This window comes from Mobula hypostoma, chromosome 2 (genome assembly GCF_963921235.1).
Source record: "Mobula hypostoma chromosome 2, sMobHyp1.1, whole genome shotgun sequence".
Lineage (NCBI taxonomy): Eukaryota > Metazoa > Chordata > Chondrichthyes > Myliobatiformes > Myliobatidae > Mobula > Mobula hypostoma.
Window position 1 is genome coordinate 117,501,097 of NC_086098.1, and position 20,438 is coordinate 117,521,534.

General features: G+C 45.6%; 1 protein-coding gene across 1 annotated transcript in view; it reads right to left on the minus strand.

The window, feature by feature from the left end:
- Positions 1–1,362: 1,362 nt before the first annotated feature.
- Positions 1,363–20,438, minus strand: part of LOC134342413 (alanine--tRNA ligase, mitochondrial-like) — a 65,257-nt gene continuing 46,181 nt past the window's right edge. Inside the window, exons 11-18 of the mRNA XM_063040505.1 lie at positions 20,153–20,290; positions 12,296–12,399; positions 11,461–11,569; positions 10,541–10,663; positions 10,216–10,326; positions 2,769–2,852; positions 2,533–2,643; positions 1,363–2,218 (exon numbers count right to left, since the gene is read on the minus strand). Of these exons, the coding sequence (XP_062896575.1) occupies positions 2,054–2,218; positions 2,533–2,643; positions 2,769–2,852; positions 10,216–10,326; positions 10,541–10,663; positions 11,461–11,569; positions 12,296–12,399; positions 20,153–20,290 (945 nt within the window). The 3' untranslated portion in view covers positions 1,363–2,053. The remainder of the gene's footprint in view (positions 2,219–2,532; positions 2,644–2,768; positions 2,853–10,215; positions 10,327–10,540; positions 10,664–11,460; positions 11,570–12,295; positions 12,400–20,152; positions 20,291–20,438) is intronic.

A 20,438-nucleotide genomic window follows, 5' to 3' on the forward strand; every position in this document is an offset into this window, starting at 1 on the left:
GAGTAAGTGCTACCGTTCTTGAAATTCTTGGAGTTAGCAATTAGTTCCAGTTGGCTTTGTGCTGGGGTGGTTGTGCAGACTGCAGTAGTCAGTGGAGCAAATGGGTGGGTAATTTGGGAGATTCCACATTGCTGTTTTCAGTGGGCTGCATGTGTTCTTACTCTTGGTGCTTCTTGGCATTTCTTATGTCTACAGTGATATTTACCTGATTATTAGTGAATGGAAATGGAGATTGGTGGTTCACAGCTTGTGTAAGGAGACAACACCTTCTGGTAGGTGTTCCAGGGAATCTCCTGTTTGAAATGGAATTACTATCATGGCCAAACATTTACTCAGGGCAGGAGAAAGGCAGATTTTGCTAATGTTCCTGAGGAGCTTCTCCTTCAGTCATCTTCCTCTTGCTCCTGCTACTCATCCTCCTTTGACTTGGTTTCTACCTGCTCTTTCTTGCATGTAGGCGAACTTCACCTAATGTGGCAAAAATTAGTGGAGGCTACCTGGAATGATCTTGAGGCCAGGAAGTTAAAAGTTCCTTTCCATGAAGGTCATTTGTACAAAATAGCACCTAGTTTGGTTGGCCTTCAAGAAGCTGAGTGGGTCTTGCATTTGTGCCTCTAGCCCAGAATGGTCTGACATCCAACATGGCGCTACCAGCAAAATAGTTCACACCTACAGTGAGCACCCCTGGCTGGTGGGAGCAAACTGAGGCTGCATGCAGTCTGCTCAGGAGCTGCCTAGGGTTCTGAGGGCAGCTTGTGCCCCTTTAACTGATTCTGAAATAAATGCAGCATGTGGTGTTTTCCTCTCTGATTGCCAAACTAGAGTGGTTGATGGATCTGGCAGCTCCAACGTGTTGGGGAAGGCTGCACATCAAATTGACAACAGTATGGTAGAACATCAGCTGCCCAAAATACATTGCAATTGTAACTGGTAGAGGTTCACCTGAAAGTTAGTTTTGAATCAAAAAGACAAAGTGTTTCAGTTCTAGCCACACATATTCATGCTTGCATTATCAATGATGAAGCTCTAGCCAGATTTCTGATTCTGCCTCAACATAACCAAAAATGCATGTTACCCTTCTTTTCCACATTCTCTCTCATTTCTATCTCAAGCAAAGGGACTGGCGCCCATGAATAGGTTTCCTAATGGTTGTTGTAGTAATGTTTCCCTCCAATTTCCTCCCCATCTCCTTTTTGTGATTGTGGGTTAGCCTTTGTACAGCTATCAATGGCATCTCCAACCACCCCCCCCCCCCCAATCACTTCCCTCATTACCCAATTCAGTAGAACAACTCCTTTTGCAACATCACAGGCTATTACTCCAGAGATCTTATGCTACCAGTCTCACCCTTAGGTTAACCTGGGCATGCAGATCCCTCCTCTCCAGCTCAATTTCAGTAATGGGGATGATAGACGAAGGAAAGTATCAGCTGAATTTTCACAAAAACTTTTTAATTTGTACAACAGAAAACATCACAGTCCTCTATCATCCCTACTCATGGTATCTCAAAATACTGGTCTTTCAGCCCACATCACCATCCCTGGATACAGACAGCAGAATGAACCAGTGATTGATGGGGCCCCTACACGAGGAGTAGGCAGCCTTGGTTCAATGTCCATAATGGCTGGGCAGGACCTTGAGAACTGGGCACATGGCATGCATGACTGGAACAGTTCAGGAGGAGGTCTAGGCAATGACAGCCCGGATGTTCTGCTCTTCCAGTGGCCTGAGCATATAACCGCCAGGGGATGGCCAAGTCCTGGTGTCAATCCTGGTTCTAATGGAAAGAATCCTTAATCTCATGTACACATCCAGCTGGGTCCTATTGTCAATTCCACCCCAGGGAACCTGTCTCTCACTCCAGGGGACCTAATTAGTCACACATTGGAATGGCTCGCACCCTACAAAGCAGCTGCCTGTCCACTCATGTGGTAGCAGGATGCAGAGGAGAAAAATCCCCTTGTCAGAACCACAGCCGGGACAGGTTGATACAATGCATTGAGATGGGGGAGTGATAGAGGTCAGATCCTCCTTGCCAACAGATCTCTGATGTTCACATTCGACTTCTGGCATACTGCCCGGCCCTTCTGCGAACCTCCTCCAAGTCAGAACTATTCCCGGTTCCCTTGGCGATAAGGTCAGAGCCTCCAGCACTCCCGCCCATGTCCGCACAAACAGCCAGGGCCCAGTCCACCGCAGACAGACTGCTCTGCATGTCCTGGAATAAACAGGCAGTCAGACTAGCTAAGTGGTTGGTGGAGGGGGAACAGAGGAATAATTCAGTGTGGGAGAGTTCGAGGAGGAAGGAATTTGTAGGGGTAGGGAGACAAAATGTGGAGATTAGGAGTGTTGGATGTGGGACAGTCCACTTGCTCCAACCTCATGGAGGAAGATCATAGGGAAGAAAGGACAGGTGGTGGGGCAGTGGGTGTTGTTCAGCGGAATGGTGGAACTCTGCAGTGTGGAGTTGGCAGAGAAAGGGATTACTGTGCTTGGCACACAGAGGAAGAAGCCCATCATGTTACCACTCACCTGGGGAACCCGACACACACACAGAACCTTGCCCCCAGGATGGGGGCTCAGTAACATTACACAGCAGCTCGGACACTGGATGGACAGAAGCTTCACCATCTTCTCCAGGACCTGGAACACAGAGAGAGGCAAGTCTGGAGAGGAAGAGAGAGGGGGAGGGGGAGGAGGAGGGATGGTTGAAAGATGGTGGTGGTAGGGATTTTTGGGGGAGGGGAGGTTGTGGGTGACACACTCACAGTGATGGGCTGTTCTGGTACGGTATCCACAACTAACGTCTGGTCTGGTGACTGCGCCAGGACAACGTGGAGATGGTCGGCGGCCTGGGTGGGGTGGGGAGAGGTTCCAGTCCCATAGTCACAGGAAGAGAGGGATTGGATTGGGGTGGGGTGGGGTGGGGGGGAGGAAAAGCAGATGTCAGGTAGTCAACTCCCACCACCTCAGCAAACCCCACCCACACCACACTGCAGCTGAACACCATCCCAGTGCACCACCCCTTGGGATAGCTTCCCATGACAAGGAGGTAACCGAAAGCAAAATAAGCTCGTCAAGAGCTGTCACAGCAACAACCCTGCACTCAATGTCAGCAAGACCAAGGAATTGAATGTGGACGTCAGGAAAATGCACACGTCCTCTTTGAAGAATCTGCAGTGAAAAGGGTAAGCAGCTTTAAGTTCCTGGGCGTTAACATCTTAGAGAATCTATCCTGGGCCCACAATAACGACAAAGGCACACCAGCAGCTATCGGTCATTAGGAGTTTGCTAGTCTTTAGTGACATACTAAATCTCCTCAATGTCTACAGGTGTACCATGAAGAGCATTCTGACTGGTTTCATCACCATCTTGTTTGGAGGCTCCACTGCACAGGAGTTGTGTTTTGTTGTGTGTGTGAGATGTGGGAATTCTGGAAGATCTCTAGCCTCCTGGATAACCACATCTGCACCAGCTCCTCAGAGAATGTGTTAAGGAACTGGAGCTTGGTTGCAGGAGGCAGGTAACTGGGTGACTGTCAGGAGAAGGAAGGGAAAAGGGCCGTCAGTGCAGAGAACCCATGTGGCTGATCTCCTCAATAATAAGTATACTATTTTGGATACTGTTGAGGGGATGACCTACCAGGTGAGGAGATCCTTAAGAGAGACTTTAGGGAGCTAGGTAGAAAGCTGAAAAACAGGATCTCGAGGGTGGTAATCTCTGGATTGCTGCCTGTGCCACCTGCCAGTGAGGGTAAGAACAGGATGATTTGGTAGATGAAGATGTAGCTAAGCAACTGGTGCAGGTGGAAGGGTTTCAGATTTCTGGATCATTGGGATCTCTTCTGGGAAAGGTATGACCTATACAAAAGGGACGGGTTACACCTGAACCCGAGGGGAATCAATATCCTTGCAGGCAGGTTTGCTAGAGTTGTTTGGGAGGGTGTAATCTGATTTGGCAGGGTGATGGGAATCAGAGTGATAGGGCTGAGTATGGGGTAGTTGGTTTACAAATACAGACTGTGTATAGTGAGAATGCTAGCAAGGAGAGGCTGATGATAGAACAAAATTGCAGTCAACGGGCTGAGTTTCAGTGTAAAAGGGGGATAAAATCAAAAAGGGTGATGGATACAGGACTGAAGGTGTTATATTTGAATGCACACCGTTTATGGAATAACATAGATGAACTTGTAGCAGTTACAGATCAGCATGTATGATGTTGAGGCCATCACTGAATCACGGCTGAGCTTAACGTACAAGGATGCCCATTGTATCGACAGGGCAAGCAGATGGGCTGGGGTGGTTTTGTTGGTTAAAAAAAATGAAATCACATCTTTAGAAAAAAGTGACATAGGATTAGAAGATGTAGAATTGTTGTGGATAGAGCTGAGAAACTGCAAGATTAAATAGACCCTGATGAGAGTTGTATACAAAACTCTGAACAGTAGAAAATGTAGTCTACAAATTACAATGGGAGACATTAAATGCATGTCAAAAGGGCAATGTTACGATAGTCATGGGGGGATTTCAATATGCAGGTAGACTGGGGAAAATCAGGTTGGTGCAGGATCCCAAGGGGGAATTTCTAGAATGCCTTCAAGATGTCTTTTTAGAGCAGCTCATGGTCGAGCCCACTAGGGGATCAGCTATTCTGTACCGGGTGTCAAGGCAGTGCTCAGTCAGGACAGACAGGAGAACTCGACCAGTGAAACGTTATGGGTGGAACTGAGAAATAAAGTTATGACCACGTTAATGGGGCTATATTACAGACCACCCAACAGTTCAACGGATTTAGAGAAACAAATTTGCAAAGAGATTGCAAACTGTTGCAACAAACATCAGGTTGTTTATGGTAAGTGATATTAACATAACATTCCACATACTGACTGAGACTCCCATACTATAAAAGGACTAGATGGGATAGAGTTTGTCAAATGTGTTGGGGAAGGTTTCCTTACTCACTATGTAGAAGTCCCAATGAGAGAGCACGTGATATTTGATCTGCTATTAGGGAATGAGACAGGGCAGGTGACAGAAATTTGTGTAAAGAAACACTTTGCATCTAGTGATCACAATGCCATTAGTTTTAAAGTAAATATGGAAAAAGATAGGTCTGGTCTGCAGGTTGAGATTCTAAATTGGAGACAGGCCAGTTTTGATGCTATCAGAAAGGATCTGGCAAGTGTAGATAGGGACAGGCAGTTTTCTGGCAAAAATATACTTGGTAAATGGGAGACTTTCAAAGGTGAATTTTTGAGAGTACAAAGCTTTTATGTGCCTGTCATGATAAAGATAACAGGTGTAGGAAACCTTGGTTTTCAAGAGATATTGAGGCCCTGGTTAAGAAAAATAAGGGTGGTGTATGGCAGGTAGGAACCAATGAGGTGCTTGTGGGGTTTTGGAAATGCAAGAGAACACTTAAGAAAAAAAATCAGGAGGGCTAAACAAAGACATGAGATTGCCCTAGTAGACAAGGTGAAGGAGAATCCTAAGGGATTCTACCGGTAAGTTAAGAGCAAAAGGATTGCAAGGGACAAATTTGACTGATTTTGAAGATCAGAATGGTAAACCATGTGTGGAGCCAAAAGAGACAGGGGAGATCATAATTTTTTTATTGCATCTGTATTTACTCAGGAGACTGACAGAGTCTATAAAAGAGACAAAGCTGCAGCAATTTTCATGGAGATTACAGAGGAGATGTTTGCTCTCCTGAGGCAAATTGGGGTGGATAAATCACCAGGGCCTGACAAGGTGTTTCCTTGTACCCTGTAGGAGGCATGTGCAGAAATTACTGGGGCCAATCAAAGACATTTAAATCATCCTTAGTGATGGGTGAGGTACCAGAGGATTGGAGGATAACGAATATTGTTCCCCTGTTCAAGGAAGGCTCTAAAAATAAACCAGGAAACTATAGGCCGGTGAGCCTGACATCAGTAGTGGGAAAGTTATTGGAGGGTATTCTAAGGGACAGGATATCTGAGTATTTGGATAGACATGGACGGATTAAGGTCAGTCAGCGTGACTTCGTACATGGTAGGTCATATCTAACCAATCTTACAGATTTTTTTCTGGAAAGTAGATGAAGGCAAGGCAGTGGATGTTGTCTCCATCGACGTTAGTAAGTCATTTGACAAGGTCCTCTATGGGAGGTTGGTCAAGAAGGTTCAGTCACTTGACATTCAAGATCAGGTAGTAAATTGGATTAGACATTGGCTTTCTGGGAGAAGCCAGAGAGTGGTAATAGATGGTTGCCTCTCTAACTGGAGACTTGTGACTAGCGGTGTTCCACAGTAATCAGTGCTGGGTCAGCTGTTGTTTGGTGCAGACTAGATGGGCCAAAGTCCTGTTTCTGTGCTGTACTTTTCTGTGAATCTGTGAGAGAGAAGCTGGCCAAAGTTCACTGGAAAGAATGATGGCAGCGCAGCAATGGCTGGAGTCTCTGGGAGTAATTCAAAAAGCACGGGATAGATACATCTCAAAGAAGTAGGCAGGATGATGCAACCATGGCTGACCAAAGTCAACATAAAAGCCAAAGAGAGGGCATATAATAGAGCAAAAATCAATGAGAATTAGAGGATTGGAAAACTTTTAAAAACCAACAGAAGGCAACTAAAAGTAGTTGTAAAAAAGGTAAAGATGGACTACGCCAATAATACTAAAGAGGATATCAAAAGTTTCTTCGGATATATAAAGTGTAAAAGAGACATGAGAGTAGATGACTGCTGGAAAATAATGGTAGCTAGATAGCAATGGCAGGCAAAGAAATGGCAGATGAACTTAAGTATTTTGTATCAATCTTCACTTTAGAAAATACTAGCAGCAGTGTGGCAGAAATTAAGGAGTGTCAGAGAGCAGAAGTGAGTGTAGTTGCTATTACTAAGGAGATGGTGGTTGAGATGTTGAAAGGTCTGAAGGTAGATAAGTCACCTGGACCAGATGAACTACACCCCAGGGCTCTGATAGAGGAGAGGTGGCTGAAGAGATTGTGGAGGTATTAGTAGTGATCTTTCAAAAATCAATTGATTCTGGCATGGGTCCAGAGGACTGTCATTCCACTCCTCAAGAAGGGAGAAGGGAGAGAGGTAGGAAAAAGGAAATTATAGGCCAGTTAGCCTGACCTCAGCGGCCGGGAAAATGTTGGGAGTCGTTTGCTAAGGATGTTTTCAGGGTACTTGGAGGTACATGACAAAATAGGCTGTAGTCAACATGGTTTCCTTAAGGGAAACTTTTGCCTGACAAATCTGTTGGAATTCTTTGAAGAAATAACAAGCAAGATAGACAAAGGAGAATCAGTGGATGTTGTGTACTTGGATTTTCAGAAGGCCTTTGACAAGGTGTCATACATGAGGCTGTTTAAAAATTTGAGGGCCCATGGTATTACAGAAAAGGTTCTAGCATGGATAGAGTATTGACTGATTGCCAGGAGGAAAAGAGTGGTAATAAAAGGAGACTTTTGCGGTTGACTCCTAGTTACTAATGGTGTTCCACAGGTGCCTGTGTTGTGATGCTTCTATCTGCGTTATATCTCAATGATTTGTGGCCAATATGAAGATGGGTGGAGGGGCAGGTGGTTTTGAGGAAGCAGGGACATACAGATTAGGAGAATGGACAAAGAAATGGCAGATGGAATACAGTTAAAAGTGTATGGTCATGCACTTTGCTACGAGAAATAAAATAATAGATTATTTTCAAAATGGAGAGAAAATTCAAAAATCTCGGGTGGAAAGGAACTTGGGAGTCCCCGTGCCGGATTCCCTAAAGGCTAATTTGCAGGTTGAGTTGGTGGTGAGAAATGCAAATGCAATGTTAGCATTATTTTCAAGGGACTGGAATATAAAAGCAAGGAAGTAATATTGAGGCTTTATAAAGCTTTGGTGATGTTTCACTTGGAGTATTGTGGGCAGTTTTGGGCCCTCTATCTAAGAAAGGATGTGCTGACATCAGGGAGGGTTCAAAGAAGATTCAGGAAAATGACCCTGGGATTGAAAGGCTTATCATTTGAGGAGTGTTTGATAGCTCCTAGCCTGTACTGGCTAGAGTTCAGAAGAATGGGGTCGGGGGAGGTGGGGTTGGCTTTCATTGAAACATATTGAATATTGAAAGGCCAAGATAGGGTGGAGGTGGAGAGGATGTTTCCTTGATGGGAGAGTCTAAGACCAGAGCACACAATCTCAGAATAGAGAGAAGTCCATTTAGAATGGAGGTAAGGAGGAATTTTATTTAGCCATAGTGTGGTGAAGCTGTGGAATTCATTGCCACAGGTGGATCTGGAGGCCAAGCCACTAGGTATTTTTAAGGCAAAGGTTGATGAATTCTTAATCAGTCAGGGCACAAAGGGGTATGGGAAGAGGGCAAGAGACTAGGACTGAGGGGGAAATGGCAGAGCAGACTCGATGGGCCAAACAGCCTAATTCTGTTCCTCTGTCCTCTGGTCTAAAAGAGGCTGCAGAGGGTTGTAGATTCAGCCAGCTCCATCACAGGAGCAACCCATCGGGCACATCTTCAAAAGGAGGTGGCGTCCATCATTAAGCATCTCTCTACTCACTTCTACCGTCAAGGTAGGAGTCTAAACACCCACAGTCAACAATTAAGAAATGGCTTTCTCCCCTGCACCATCAGATTTCTGAACAGTCCCCGAACCCATAACCACTACCTCACACTTCCACTAGTCATTAATTTTTACAGTGGCATGCAAAAGTTTGGGCACCCCGATCAAAGTTTCTGTTACTGTGAATAACTAAGCAAGTAAAAGATGAATGATTTCCAAAAGGCATAAAGTTAAAGATGACTCATTTCTTTAATATTTTAAGCAAGAAAACTTTTTTATTTCCATCTTTTACAGTTTCAAAATAAAAAAAGGAAAAGGGCCCGAAGCAAAAGTTTGGGCACACTGCATGGCAGAACTTAGTAACACCCCCTTTGGCAAGTATCACAGCTTGTAAACGCTTTCTGTAGCCGACTAAGAGTCTTTCAATTCTTGTTTGTGGGTTTTTCGCCCATTCTTCCTTGCAAAAGGCTTCTAGTTCTATGAGATTCTCAGGCCATCTTGCATGCACTGCTCTTTTGAGGTCTATCCACAGATTCTCGATGATGTTTAGGTCAGGGGACTGTGAGGGCCATGGCAAAACCTTCAGCTTGCGCCTCTTGAGGTAGTCCATTGTGGATTTTGAGGTATGTTTAGGATCATTATCCTGTTGTAGAAGCCATTCTCTTTTCATCTTCAGCTTTTTTACAGACGGTGTGATGTTTGCTTCCAGAATTTGCTGGTATTTAATTGAATTCATTCTTCCCTATACCAGTGAAATGTTCCCTGTGCCACTGGCTGCAACACAAGCCCAAAGCATGATCGATCCACCCCCGTGCTTAACAGTTGGAGAGGTGTTCTTTTCATGAAATTCTGCACCCTTTTTTCTCCAAACATACCTTTGCTCATTGCGGCCAGAAAGTTCTATTTGAACTTCATCAGTCCACAGGACTTGTTTCCAAAATGCATCAGGCTTGTTTAGACGTTCCTTTGAACCTTTTGAATAGAACTTTCAAGGGTGCAGAATTTCATGAAAAGAACACCTCTCCAACTGTTAAGCACGGGGGTGGATCGATCGTGCTTTGGGCTTGTGTTACAGCCAGTGGCACAGGGAACATTTCACTGGTATAGGGAAGAATGAATTCAATTAAATACCAGCAAATTCTGGAAGCAAACATCACACCATCTGTAAAAAAGCTGAAGATGAAAAGAGGATGGCTTTTACAACAGGATGATGATCCTAAACACACCTCAAAATCCACAATGGACTACCTCAAGAGACACAAGCTGAAGGTTTTGCCATGGCCCTCACAGTCCCCCGACCTAAACATCATCGAGAATCTGTGGATAGACCTCAAATGAGCGGTGCATGCAAGACAGCCCAAGAATCTCACAGAACTAGAAGCCTTTTGCAAGGAAGAATGGGCGAAAATCCCCCAAAAAAGAATTGAAAGACTCTTAGCTGGCTACAGAAAGCGTTTACAAGCTGTGATACTTGCCAAAGGGGGTGTTGCTAAGTACTGCCATGCAGGGTGCCCAAACCTTTGCTTGCCACTGTACGTAACTAGTTCTGCCTGCATTGTACCGCTGCCACAAATCAACAGATTTCACAACTAAGATCAGTGACAATAAACCCAATACTGATACCCGTTGCCCCACCACACCCCCCCCCCCAGGTCCAAGCTCACCCACCTCTCGCTCCTCCAGCTTGCGGGTGCAGGTGTTGGCGGCTCGCTGCAGGGCACGGAGCCGGTGCTGGAGCTGCCGGCGTTCCTGCTGCGGGAGCGTTGCTCCATCCACCACCTGAGGAACACAATGCTGTCAAGAGTCCGGGAAGGGGGGAGCTCACAGAGGGAGGGGGCACCACACCAAGCAAAGTGTGATTACCGAGAGGAGCATTACTGAGGGAGTGTCCCCCTTAGGAGGGATTGGTACTGAGGGGGAGTCGCACTGTGAGAGGGGCGGTACTGGGGGAGAGTCGCACTGTGGGAGGGGCGGTACTGAGGAAAGTTCTCACGTCAGTCAGCCGGCCGATGTCCTTGCCAAGCCTGCGGGCATCCAGCAGTGATTTGGGGACATCTTGTGTCTGTGCCGACATGGAGTTCACCTCCTCGCACAGGGCACTGCCCATCGCTCGAGCCTGTGGGCACAAACACAAGAAAATAAGCACCTGCGATTCAGCAAGCAAGCAACAACTTCTTTATTAACTGTATAAAGAGAGCAGTAAAAAGAAGAGGAGGCTGGTCGCTGCTTGCCCAGTCAGTCCAATTGCTCACTTCCCAGGATCCCCTCAATATCTATGTCATCAGTGCTCAGGGACACAGGCTGCAAATCGCTGTAAGCTGTGAGGAGAGATATCATAGAGGCATTTAAGGGCTCAGATACACACAGAAATGTGCAGAAAATGGGGAATAGAGACTCTGTGACAGCAACAGGAATTAGTTCAATCATTACCAGTTTAATTCAGTACTATATGGTGGATGGGCTGTGCCTTCTGGGGAGAGATTGCTCCTCATCTCAGTACTGAATGGCCAACTCATCATCCTGAGACTGAGACTGTAGACACCTCAGCCGGGAAAACGATCACTCTGGCCCCAAGGAATTTTGTCCATTTAATCTCTTCAAGGGCAATTCTCTCACGCCAGAACCCTCGCTGCATCCTTCCTTGGGGAAGGAGACTCGATGTGATCACAGCGGTGTCCAATGTGACTGGAGTGAGACCCCTCAACTCATGTACATACACCCATGAAAGGCCAACCGAATCACATCTCCAAGTCAATCTGTCCCTTCCTTTTACAGTGTCCACATCCCTCCATCCTCTGCACATTTATGTGCCTATCTAAGAGCCTTTAAAAAGCTGTCATATTTATCTGCCCCACCACTCCCCTTTTAAAAATACCTTGCCCCATATGCCTGGTTTGAGCTTTCCCCTCTCACCTGCCTGGCTTTCTGACCCGTCACCGCGATCAGTCGGCTGACCCCACGCCCCAGCTGCCTCTCAGAGATGATGGCCACGTCTTGGATCAGTCCCGTCCGTAACAAATGTCTGCACAGAGAGAAAGAGGTTTAGTAAGGACACAAAGTGCATGGCACAACTACTTCCACACTCTCCCATCACACATTTCTGGAGTCAGACGCCGAGGGAAACCCCCTCTACGCCGACCAACCACAAACTCCTGGGGTCAGACGCCGAGGGAAGCCCCCTCTACGCCGCCCAACCACAAACTCCTGGGGTCAGACGCCGAGGGTAGATCCCTCTACGCCGCCCAATCACAAACTCCTGGGGTCAGACGCCGAGGGAAGCCCCCTCTACGCCGCCCAATCACAAACTCCTGGGGTCAGACGCCGAGGGAAGCCCCCATACGCCGCCCAATCACAAACTCCTGGGGTCAGATGCCGAGGGAAGCCCCCTCTACGCCGCCCAATCACAAACTCCTGGGGTCAGACGCCGAGGGAAGCCCCCTCTACGCCGCCCAATCACAAACTCCTGGGGTCAGACGCCGAGGGAAGCCCCCTCTACGCCGCCCAATCACAAACTCCTGGGGTCAGACGCCGAGGGAAGCCCCCTCTACGCCGCCCAATCACAAACTCCTGGGGTCAGACGCCGAGGGTAGATCCCTTTCCACTGTCATATTACATACCCCAGGGTTAGATGGACTCTACATCACTCCAGCACTCACACTTCCAGAGTCATACATGAGAGTGAAGCTCCTCTGCACTGTGCACCTACTTTTCCAGGGAGGGGACGGATTATACAGAGGTTAATACTTGCGTTCCACAGCAGAGTTCCACAGAGGTGTGCTGGGTGCGGTCTGGAGACTGCAGCTGTTCTACAGGGGTTCCAATGGAAACAACTCGCACAGGGTCTGGGTAAATCTGTCACAGAAACAGAAGTCTAAGACAAGCCAAACCCACCCCTGCCTTCTCACACCGCCGTAAAGCATACACATCGAGGGAGAGTCACACTGTGCGAGGGGCGGTACCGAGGGAGAGTCACACTGTGGGAGGGGCAGTATGGAGGGTGAGTCACACTGTGGGAGGGGCGGTACAGAGGGTGAGTCACACTGTGGGAGGGGCTGTACCGGGTGGGGGTAGACACTGTGGGAGGGGCGGTACCAAGGGAGAGTCACATTGTGGGAGGGACTGTACCGAGGGGGGGAGACACTGTGGGAGGGGCGACACTGTGGGAGGGGTGGTACCGAGGGAAAGTCACACTGTGGGAGGGGTGGTACTGGGGGGGGGAGAGACACTGTGGGAGGGGCAGTACCGAGGGAGAGTCACACTGTGGGAGCGGCAGTAATGGGGGAGAGTCACACTGTGGGAGGGGCACATCCTATGTCCTCTGGGACTCTCCCGATAACTTTTTATGAGGCATTAATTTCACTAATTCCTAAAAAAGATTTATCTGAATGTGCCTCTTATAGACCAATTTCTTTAGTAAATGTGGATTCTAAAATTCTTTCTAAAATTTTGGCTAATAGGATAGAGTATATTTTACCTAAGGTTATCTCTAACGATAAAACTGGATTTATTAAGAATAGATATTCACACTTTAATATTAGGAGACTATTGAACATTATTTATTCCTCTCCATCCGAAGAATCTGAATGTGTCGTTTCCCTTGACGCAGAGAAAGCCTTTGATAGGGTGGAGTGGTTTTATTTATTTGAAATTTTAGAAAGATTTAATTTTGGTCCAGGTTTCTGGATCAAATTGATCTATCAAGCTCCTATGGCTGCGGTTATAACTAACAATCAAAAATCTCCCTATTTTAGACTATACAGAGGTACCCAGCGGGGCTGTCCTCTTAGTCCGTTGTTATTTAACTTGGCTCTAGAACCTCTTTGCTATTGCTCTTTGGAATTCCAATAGTATTCAGGGTATTAAGAGAGGGGATAAAATGCATAAGGTTTCGTTGTATGCAGACGAATTGTTAGTCTACATTTCAGATCCTAAGAAATTTCCTTCTATGTTATCCATATTCTCCGAATTTAGTAGTTTTTCTGGATATTAGTTAAATTTATACAAAAGTGAGTTATTTCCCATTAATAATCATTTGGATCAATATGAGTAACTACCTTTTAGTATTGCTAAAAATCAATTCACTTATCTTGGTATTAAAGTTACTAAAAATTTTAAAGATCTGTATAAATATAATTTTCTCCCATTAATTGACTATATCCAATAAATACTTTCTAAATGGTCTCCTATGACGCTATCATTAATTGGTCAAATCAATGCTATTAAAATGATAGTTCTACCGAAATTCTTATTTCAAGCACTTCCTCATTTGCTCCTCAACGGTTTTTTGACAGAATAGACTCTAAAATTTTATCCTAGATTAAACCTTTATTGCAGAAATTTAAAAAGGACGGTGGTATGGCTTTGCCAAATCTTAGACTGTACTACTGAGCAATTAATATTCGATATATTACCTGTTGGATTCATTATTCAGACATATATGACTGTCCTTTATGGGTGGATTTGGAGAAAAACTCGGTGAAGGGGTATTCTTTGGCCTCTTTACTGGGATCTCCTCTTCCTTTTCTGTTCTCTAAGATTGGTAGACAAGACCTTGATCCCATTATTAAACAGACATTAAGAATTTGGTTTCAGTTTCGTAGATTTTTTGAGTTAAATAATTTTGTCCTTTCTAGTAAAATATATCGTAATTATTTTTTTAAACCATCAATTTTAGATCAGGCTTTTTAAATTTGGAAACCCAAAGGAATAGTAACTTTTTCGGATTTGTTTAAAGGGGATTGTTTAATGTCTTTTACTCAGCTAGTGGATAAAATTGCTTCATCCAATGTACATTTTTTAGATATTTACAAATTAGGAATTTTTTTACACACTTTGCTTCCAAATTATCCCTCCGCTTATCCAGCTAATATAATAGATACCCTCTTCCAGGTTAAACCACTCCAAAAAGGATTAATAGCTACAACTTATAAATGGCTATTGAATTTATGAATGATATCTAATGATTAAATTAAAGCTGCCCGGGAATTGGAATTTCAAGAGTTACTTTCAGATAATCAATGGGATAAAATTTTTCTTCTGGTAAATACTTCATCTATTTGTGCCTGTCATTCCTTGATACAGTTCAGGGTAGTGCATCAGGCACATATGTCAAAGGATAAACTAGCCCGTATTTTTCCCAATATTAATCCTATTTGTGATAGATGTAATACCTGTAATACTCGGGTGGCCACTTTAACTCACATGTTTTGGTCTTGCATAAAGTTGGAGAACTTTTGGAAAGATGTTTTTAAAACCTTATCAAAAGTGCTGGATCTGGATTTACAACCAAACTTACTTACAGCTATTTTTGGGATTATTCCATCGGAAGCAGGAAGCAGGATCTGCTCAGTGGATGATAGCCTTTTCAACCTTATTGGCTAGGAAAACCATTTTACTTAAATGGAAGGACCCTAACCCTCCTACCGCCTTTTATTGGCTTTCCTCTATCATGTCCTGTTTAAATCTAGAGAAAATAAGTCGTCGGACTGGATACATCCTTTAAATTTGAAGAAATCTGGAGACCTTTTATTCAATATTTTCATATGATCTGATATTTGTACTGATACTCCTCCAGCTATTTTTTCAGAACCTTGGATTTGATCTGAGAGTCCCTCTTTTCTTGGTTTTTCCTCTCAGGATGGACTGCCCAGTCCTTTTTTTCTCTTCTGTTTAGAATAGTGGGTTTTTTAAAATATAAAAATTTCTAATAGTCCTTCCTTTCTTCATAAATTGGTGAGGAGAATGAATTACATTTTTTTTTCTGTATTATACACTCTATATCAAATTTATACTTTGTAGACCAACATTATGTGTGATTCTGATAGTTTATTTTACCTTCTGTATGTACTGTTATTGACATGTATACCAGAGATATTCTCCTCCTGTTTGTATACACACTTTAAAAAAAAATCAATAAAAAGACTGGAAAAAGAAAGTACCGAGGGAGTGTCGCACTGTGGGAGGGGCGGTACCGAGGGAGTGTCGCACTGTGGGAAGGGTACTATGGAGGGAGTGTCGCACTGTGGGAGGGGCGGTACCGAGGGAGTGTCGCACTGTGGGAGGGGCGGTACCGAGGGAGTGTCGCACTGTGGGAAGGGTACTATGGAGGGAGTGTCGCACTGTGGGAGGGGCGGTACCGAGGGAGTGTCGCACTGTGGGAGGGGCGGTACCGAGGGAGTGTTGCACTGTGGGAGGGGCGGTACCGAGGGAGTGTCGCACTGTGGGAAGGGTACTATGGAGGGAGTGTCGCACTGTGGGAGGGGCGGTACCGAGGGAGTGTCGCACTGTGGGAGGGGCGGTACCGAGGGAGTGTCGCACTGTGGGAAGGGTACTATGGAGGGAGTGTCGCACTGTGGGAGGGGCGGTACCGAGGGAGTGTCGCACTGTGGGAAGGGTACTATGGAGGGAGTGTCGCACTGTGGGAGGGGCGGTACCGAGGGAGTGTCGCACTGTGGGAGGGGCGGTACCGAGGGAGTGTTGCACTGTGGGAGGGGCGGTACCGAGGGAGTGTCGCACTGTGGGAAGGGTAGTACCGAGGGAGTGTCGCACTGTGGGAGGGGCGGTACCGAGGGAGTGTTGCACTGTGGGAGGGGCGGTACCGAGGGAGTGTTGCACTGTGGGAGGGGCGGTACCGAGGGAGTGTCGCAATGGGAGATGTGTGTGGAGGTCAGTGACCAGTGGTGTCAGGATCAGAGCTGTCATCTGTGTTGATTGTGATATACTGTTATATAAATGACTTGGGTGAAAATGTTAGGGGACTGAGTAGTAAGCTTCCAGCTTAAGCAAAATTTGGAAGATTTGTGTACAGCACAAAAATTGCCAAAGGATTCCGGAGTTTATGGATTAAATGGGAACAAGGACAGGGAAATGACAGATGAAGCTTAATCCAAACAAGTATGGGACCTTCCACTTCAGGATGTGAGACAAAGTGGCAGGATCTTTAGAAGCAGTGATCTTGGGGTGCAGGTCTGTAGCTCCCTGAAAGTGGAAAGACTGGCAGATGAGATGGTGAAGCAGGCATTCGGAGCACTTGGCTCCATTGGTTGGGGGCACTGAGCATGAAAGTTTGACAGGTCAGATTACAGCTGCATTACATTTTGATTAATCGACATTTTGAGGGTTGCGCAGAGTTTGGACGCCTCATTATAAATCATAAGACATAGGAATAGATTTAGCTCGTTTGGCCCATTGAGTTCTCTGCTATTCCATCATGGCTGATTTATTATCCCTCTCAACCCTGTTCTCCTGCGTTCACTCTGTAAGCTTTGACACCCTCAACTGATCAACACATATCTACATCCACTTTAAATCCCGAAGATTTGGCCTCCCATGAATTCCACAGATTCACTAACCTCTGGGTAAAGAAATTCACCCTCACTTCTGTTCTAAATGGACATCCCTCCACTCTGAGGCTCTGATCTCTGTTCCTAGACCCCCCCCCCAATAGGAAGCACCTTTTCCACCTCCACTCTCAATTAATGATAGGGGTCCATGGCACAAAAAAAAGGCTGGGAACCCCTGATCTAGGACTTCCAATATTCGAAGTTTCAATGAGATCCCCCTCAATTTTCTAAAATCCAGCAAGTACAGGCCCGAATCTATCAAACACTCCTCATATGTTAACTAATTCATTCCCAGAATCAATCTTGTGAAGCTCCTCTGGACCCTCTCCAATGCCAACACATCTTTTCTTAGATAAGGGGCCCAAAGATGCTCACAATACTCCAAGTATGGTCTGACCAATGCCTTATAAAGACTCACCATTACATTCTTGCTGTTATATTCCAGTCCTCTTGAAATTAATGTAACTTAGTAGTTGCCTTCCTTACCACCGACAGAACCTGCAAGTTAACCTTTAGGAAATCCTGCATGATGACTCCCAAGTCCCTCTGCACTTCTGGTTTTTGAATTTTCTCCCCGTTTAGAAGATAATCCACATCTTTATTCTTTCTACCAAAGTACATGACCATACACTTCCCTATATTATATTCCATCTGTCTTGCCCATTCTCCCATCTAAGTCTTTTGCAGACCCCCTGCTTCTTCAACACTACCTGTCCCTTCACATATCTTTATATCATCTGCAAACTTGGCCACAAGGCCATCAATTCTATCATCCAAATCATCCACATATAGCATGAAAAAGCAGTCCCAAAAACTGAGGAACACCACTAGTCACCAGCAGTCAACCAGAAAAGACCCCCTCTTTTTCCATTCTTTGCCTCCTGCCAGTCAACCAATCTTCTCTCCGAGTTAGTATCTTTGCTGTAATACCATGGGTCCTTATCTTGTTAAGCAGCCTCTTGTGCGGTACCTTGTCAAGGGCCTTCTGAAAATCCAAGCACACAACATCCACTGACTCTGCTTCGTCTATCCTGCCTGTTATTTCCTCAAAGAATCCCAACAGATTTGTCAGGCAAAGTTTCCCCTTAAGGAAACCTTGTTGACTTTGGCATATTTTGTAATGTGTCTCCAAGTACCCCAAAACCTCATTCTTAATAATAGACTCCAACATCTTTCCAACTACTGAGATCGGGCAAACTGACCTATGATTTGCTTTCTTTTGCCTCTCTCCCTTCTTGAAGAGTGGAGTGACATTTACAATCTTCCAGTCCTCTGGAACCATTTCAGAATCTAGTGATTCTTGAAGGATTATTACTAATGCCTCCACAATGTCTTTCAGAACTCTGGGGTGTAGTGCATCTGGTCCAAGTGACTTGTGTACCTTCAGACCTTTGAGCTTCCGAAGAACCTTCTCTTTAATAAAAGCAACAATGTTCTCTTCTGCCTCTTGACACTCTTGAATATCTGGCGTTCGGCAAAATACCTCTTAACATCACCCACCATTTCTTTGTCCCCCATTACTACCCCTCTAGTGTCATTTCCTAGAAGTCTAATATCCATTCTAGCTTCTCTTTTACGCTCTATGTATCTGAAAAAAAAACCTTTGGTATCCTCTTTTGTACTATTGGCTACCTTAAATTCATGTTTCATCTCCTTATAGCTTCTTTAGTTGCCTTCTTTGGGATTTTAAAAGCTTCCCAGTCCTCTAACTTCCCACTAATTTTTGCTCTAATGTATGACCTCCCTTTTGCTTCTGATCTCGGCTTTCACTTCCCCTGTCAGCCACGGTCGTGTCATCCTCCCTTTAGAATACTACATCTTTGGGATGAATCTACCCTGTGCATTCCAATTTGCTCCCAGAAATTCCAGCTATTGCTGTTCTGCTATTGTCCCTGTTAGTGTCCACTTCCAATCAGCTTTGGCCAGCTCCTCTCTCACGCCTCTGCAATTCACTTTACTCCACTGGAATACTGATACATCTGACTTTCTCTTCTCCCTTTCAGACTGCAGGGTAAATTCTATCATATTATGATCACTGCCTCCTAAAGGTTTCTTTACCTTAGGCTGCCTAATCAAATCTAGTTCATTACACAACAGCCTATCTAGAAATGCCTTTCCCTAAGTGGCCTCAGCCACAAGCTGCTCTAAAAAACCATCTCATAGGCATTCGACAAATTTCATCCCTTGGGATCCAGCAGCAACAGCATTTTCCAAATCTACCTGCATACTGAAATCCCCTATGACTATCATAACATTGTCCTTTTTACAAGCCAGCTGCAATTTAGGGGTGACTACCTCCATGTAGCTCCTAGCAATCACCACCTCCTCATTCTCCCGTATGAGCCGAAGATTATCGGGCTGCAAGTCCAGCTCCAGGTCCTTAACATGGTTTCTAAGAAGCTGCACTTCATACAGATGAGGTTATGGCAAGTCTCCCTCAGTTTCCATGTCTCACGCAATGAACATACCACTAACTCTAGCCCCATCCTCACTGCACCAGCTATGTACGAATAGACAAAGAAAGAGAAAAAACATTTAGTCGTAACTTACTTAGAGCCTCCAGCTGTTCTCGCCCACACCAGTTGAGCCACAGCCTGACCACTCACACACTGGCCACTCCAACAATGGCCGCTCCGCTTACACCTTGCTTCTTTTTATTGGCCTCTGCCGAGTTCCTAAGAGATTGTTACGATTGAAGCCCGGAATTATGGAAAGGAAGGATTTAGACAGGCACAGAAGAGGTTAATCGGGTTGCTGCCTGAATTAGTGAATATTAGCTACAAGGGAAAGGTTGGACAAGCTTGGGTTCTTTTCTCTGCCGTGTTGGATGCTGAGGTGAGACCTAATAGAAGTTTATAAAATCATGATAAGTCACAGACAGCGTAGAGTCTTTTCCGCTAGTGTGGAAATGTCAAATAGCAGAGGCCACAGGTTTATGGGAAACATAAACCTGTTTGCCATAAAATTATGAGGCGAGTATTTTTATACAGTGAGTGATGTAACCAGCTCCCAGGGGAGGGGGTGCAAGCAGGTGTGAGAATGACATCTCGGAGTTACTGAGACAGGAGGCAAGCTGGTGGGGATGCAAGGATACAGACATTGTGCAGTTGGATGTAGGATTAGTCATGTTCAGTACAGACAACAAGGACTGAAGTGTCTGTCTTTGTGCTGTTTTGTTGTATATCTCCCCGTTCTCCTCCCAGTCGCAGTCCACTCCTGGTGGTCCCGGAGGGAAGGTGATGATGGAGCAGGTTCAGCCTCACCTCATCGATGGTACGCAGCCCCTGGATGCCCAGGGCCCGGCTCAAAGGCAGCTCGGTGGTGAAGACCTCCTCATCCCTCTGGATCAGCTCCTGCAACGTGGTCTCCAGCTCCCCCAGCTGTGAGTCCGTGATTGGTCTCTGGGGAGAGGCACAGAAAGGGGTTAAAACTGGACCAGGGCACAGGGTGTACAACCACCAGGGACAGCGACAATCAGTTGTCAGGATGGAATGGGATGGGCAAGGCTGGAGTAGGGACTACAGTGGGGATTGCTGCAAAGGGGAACGG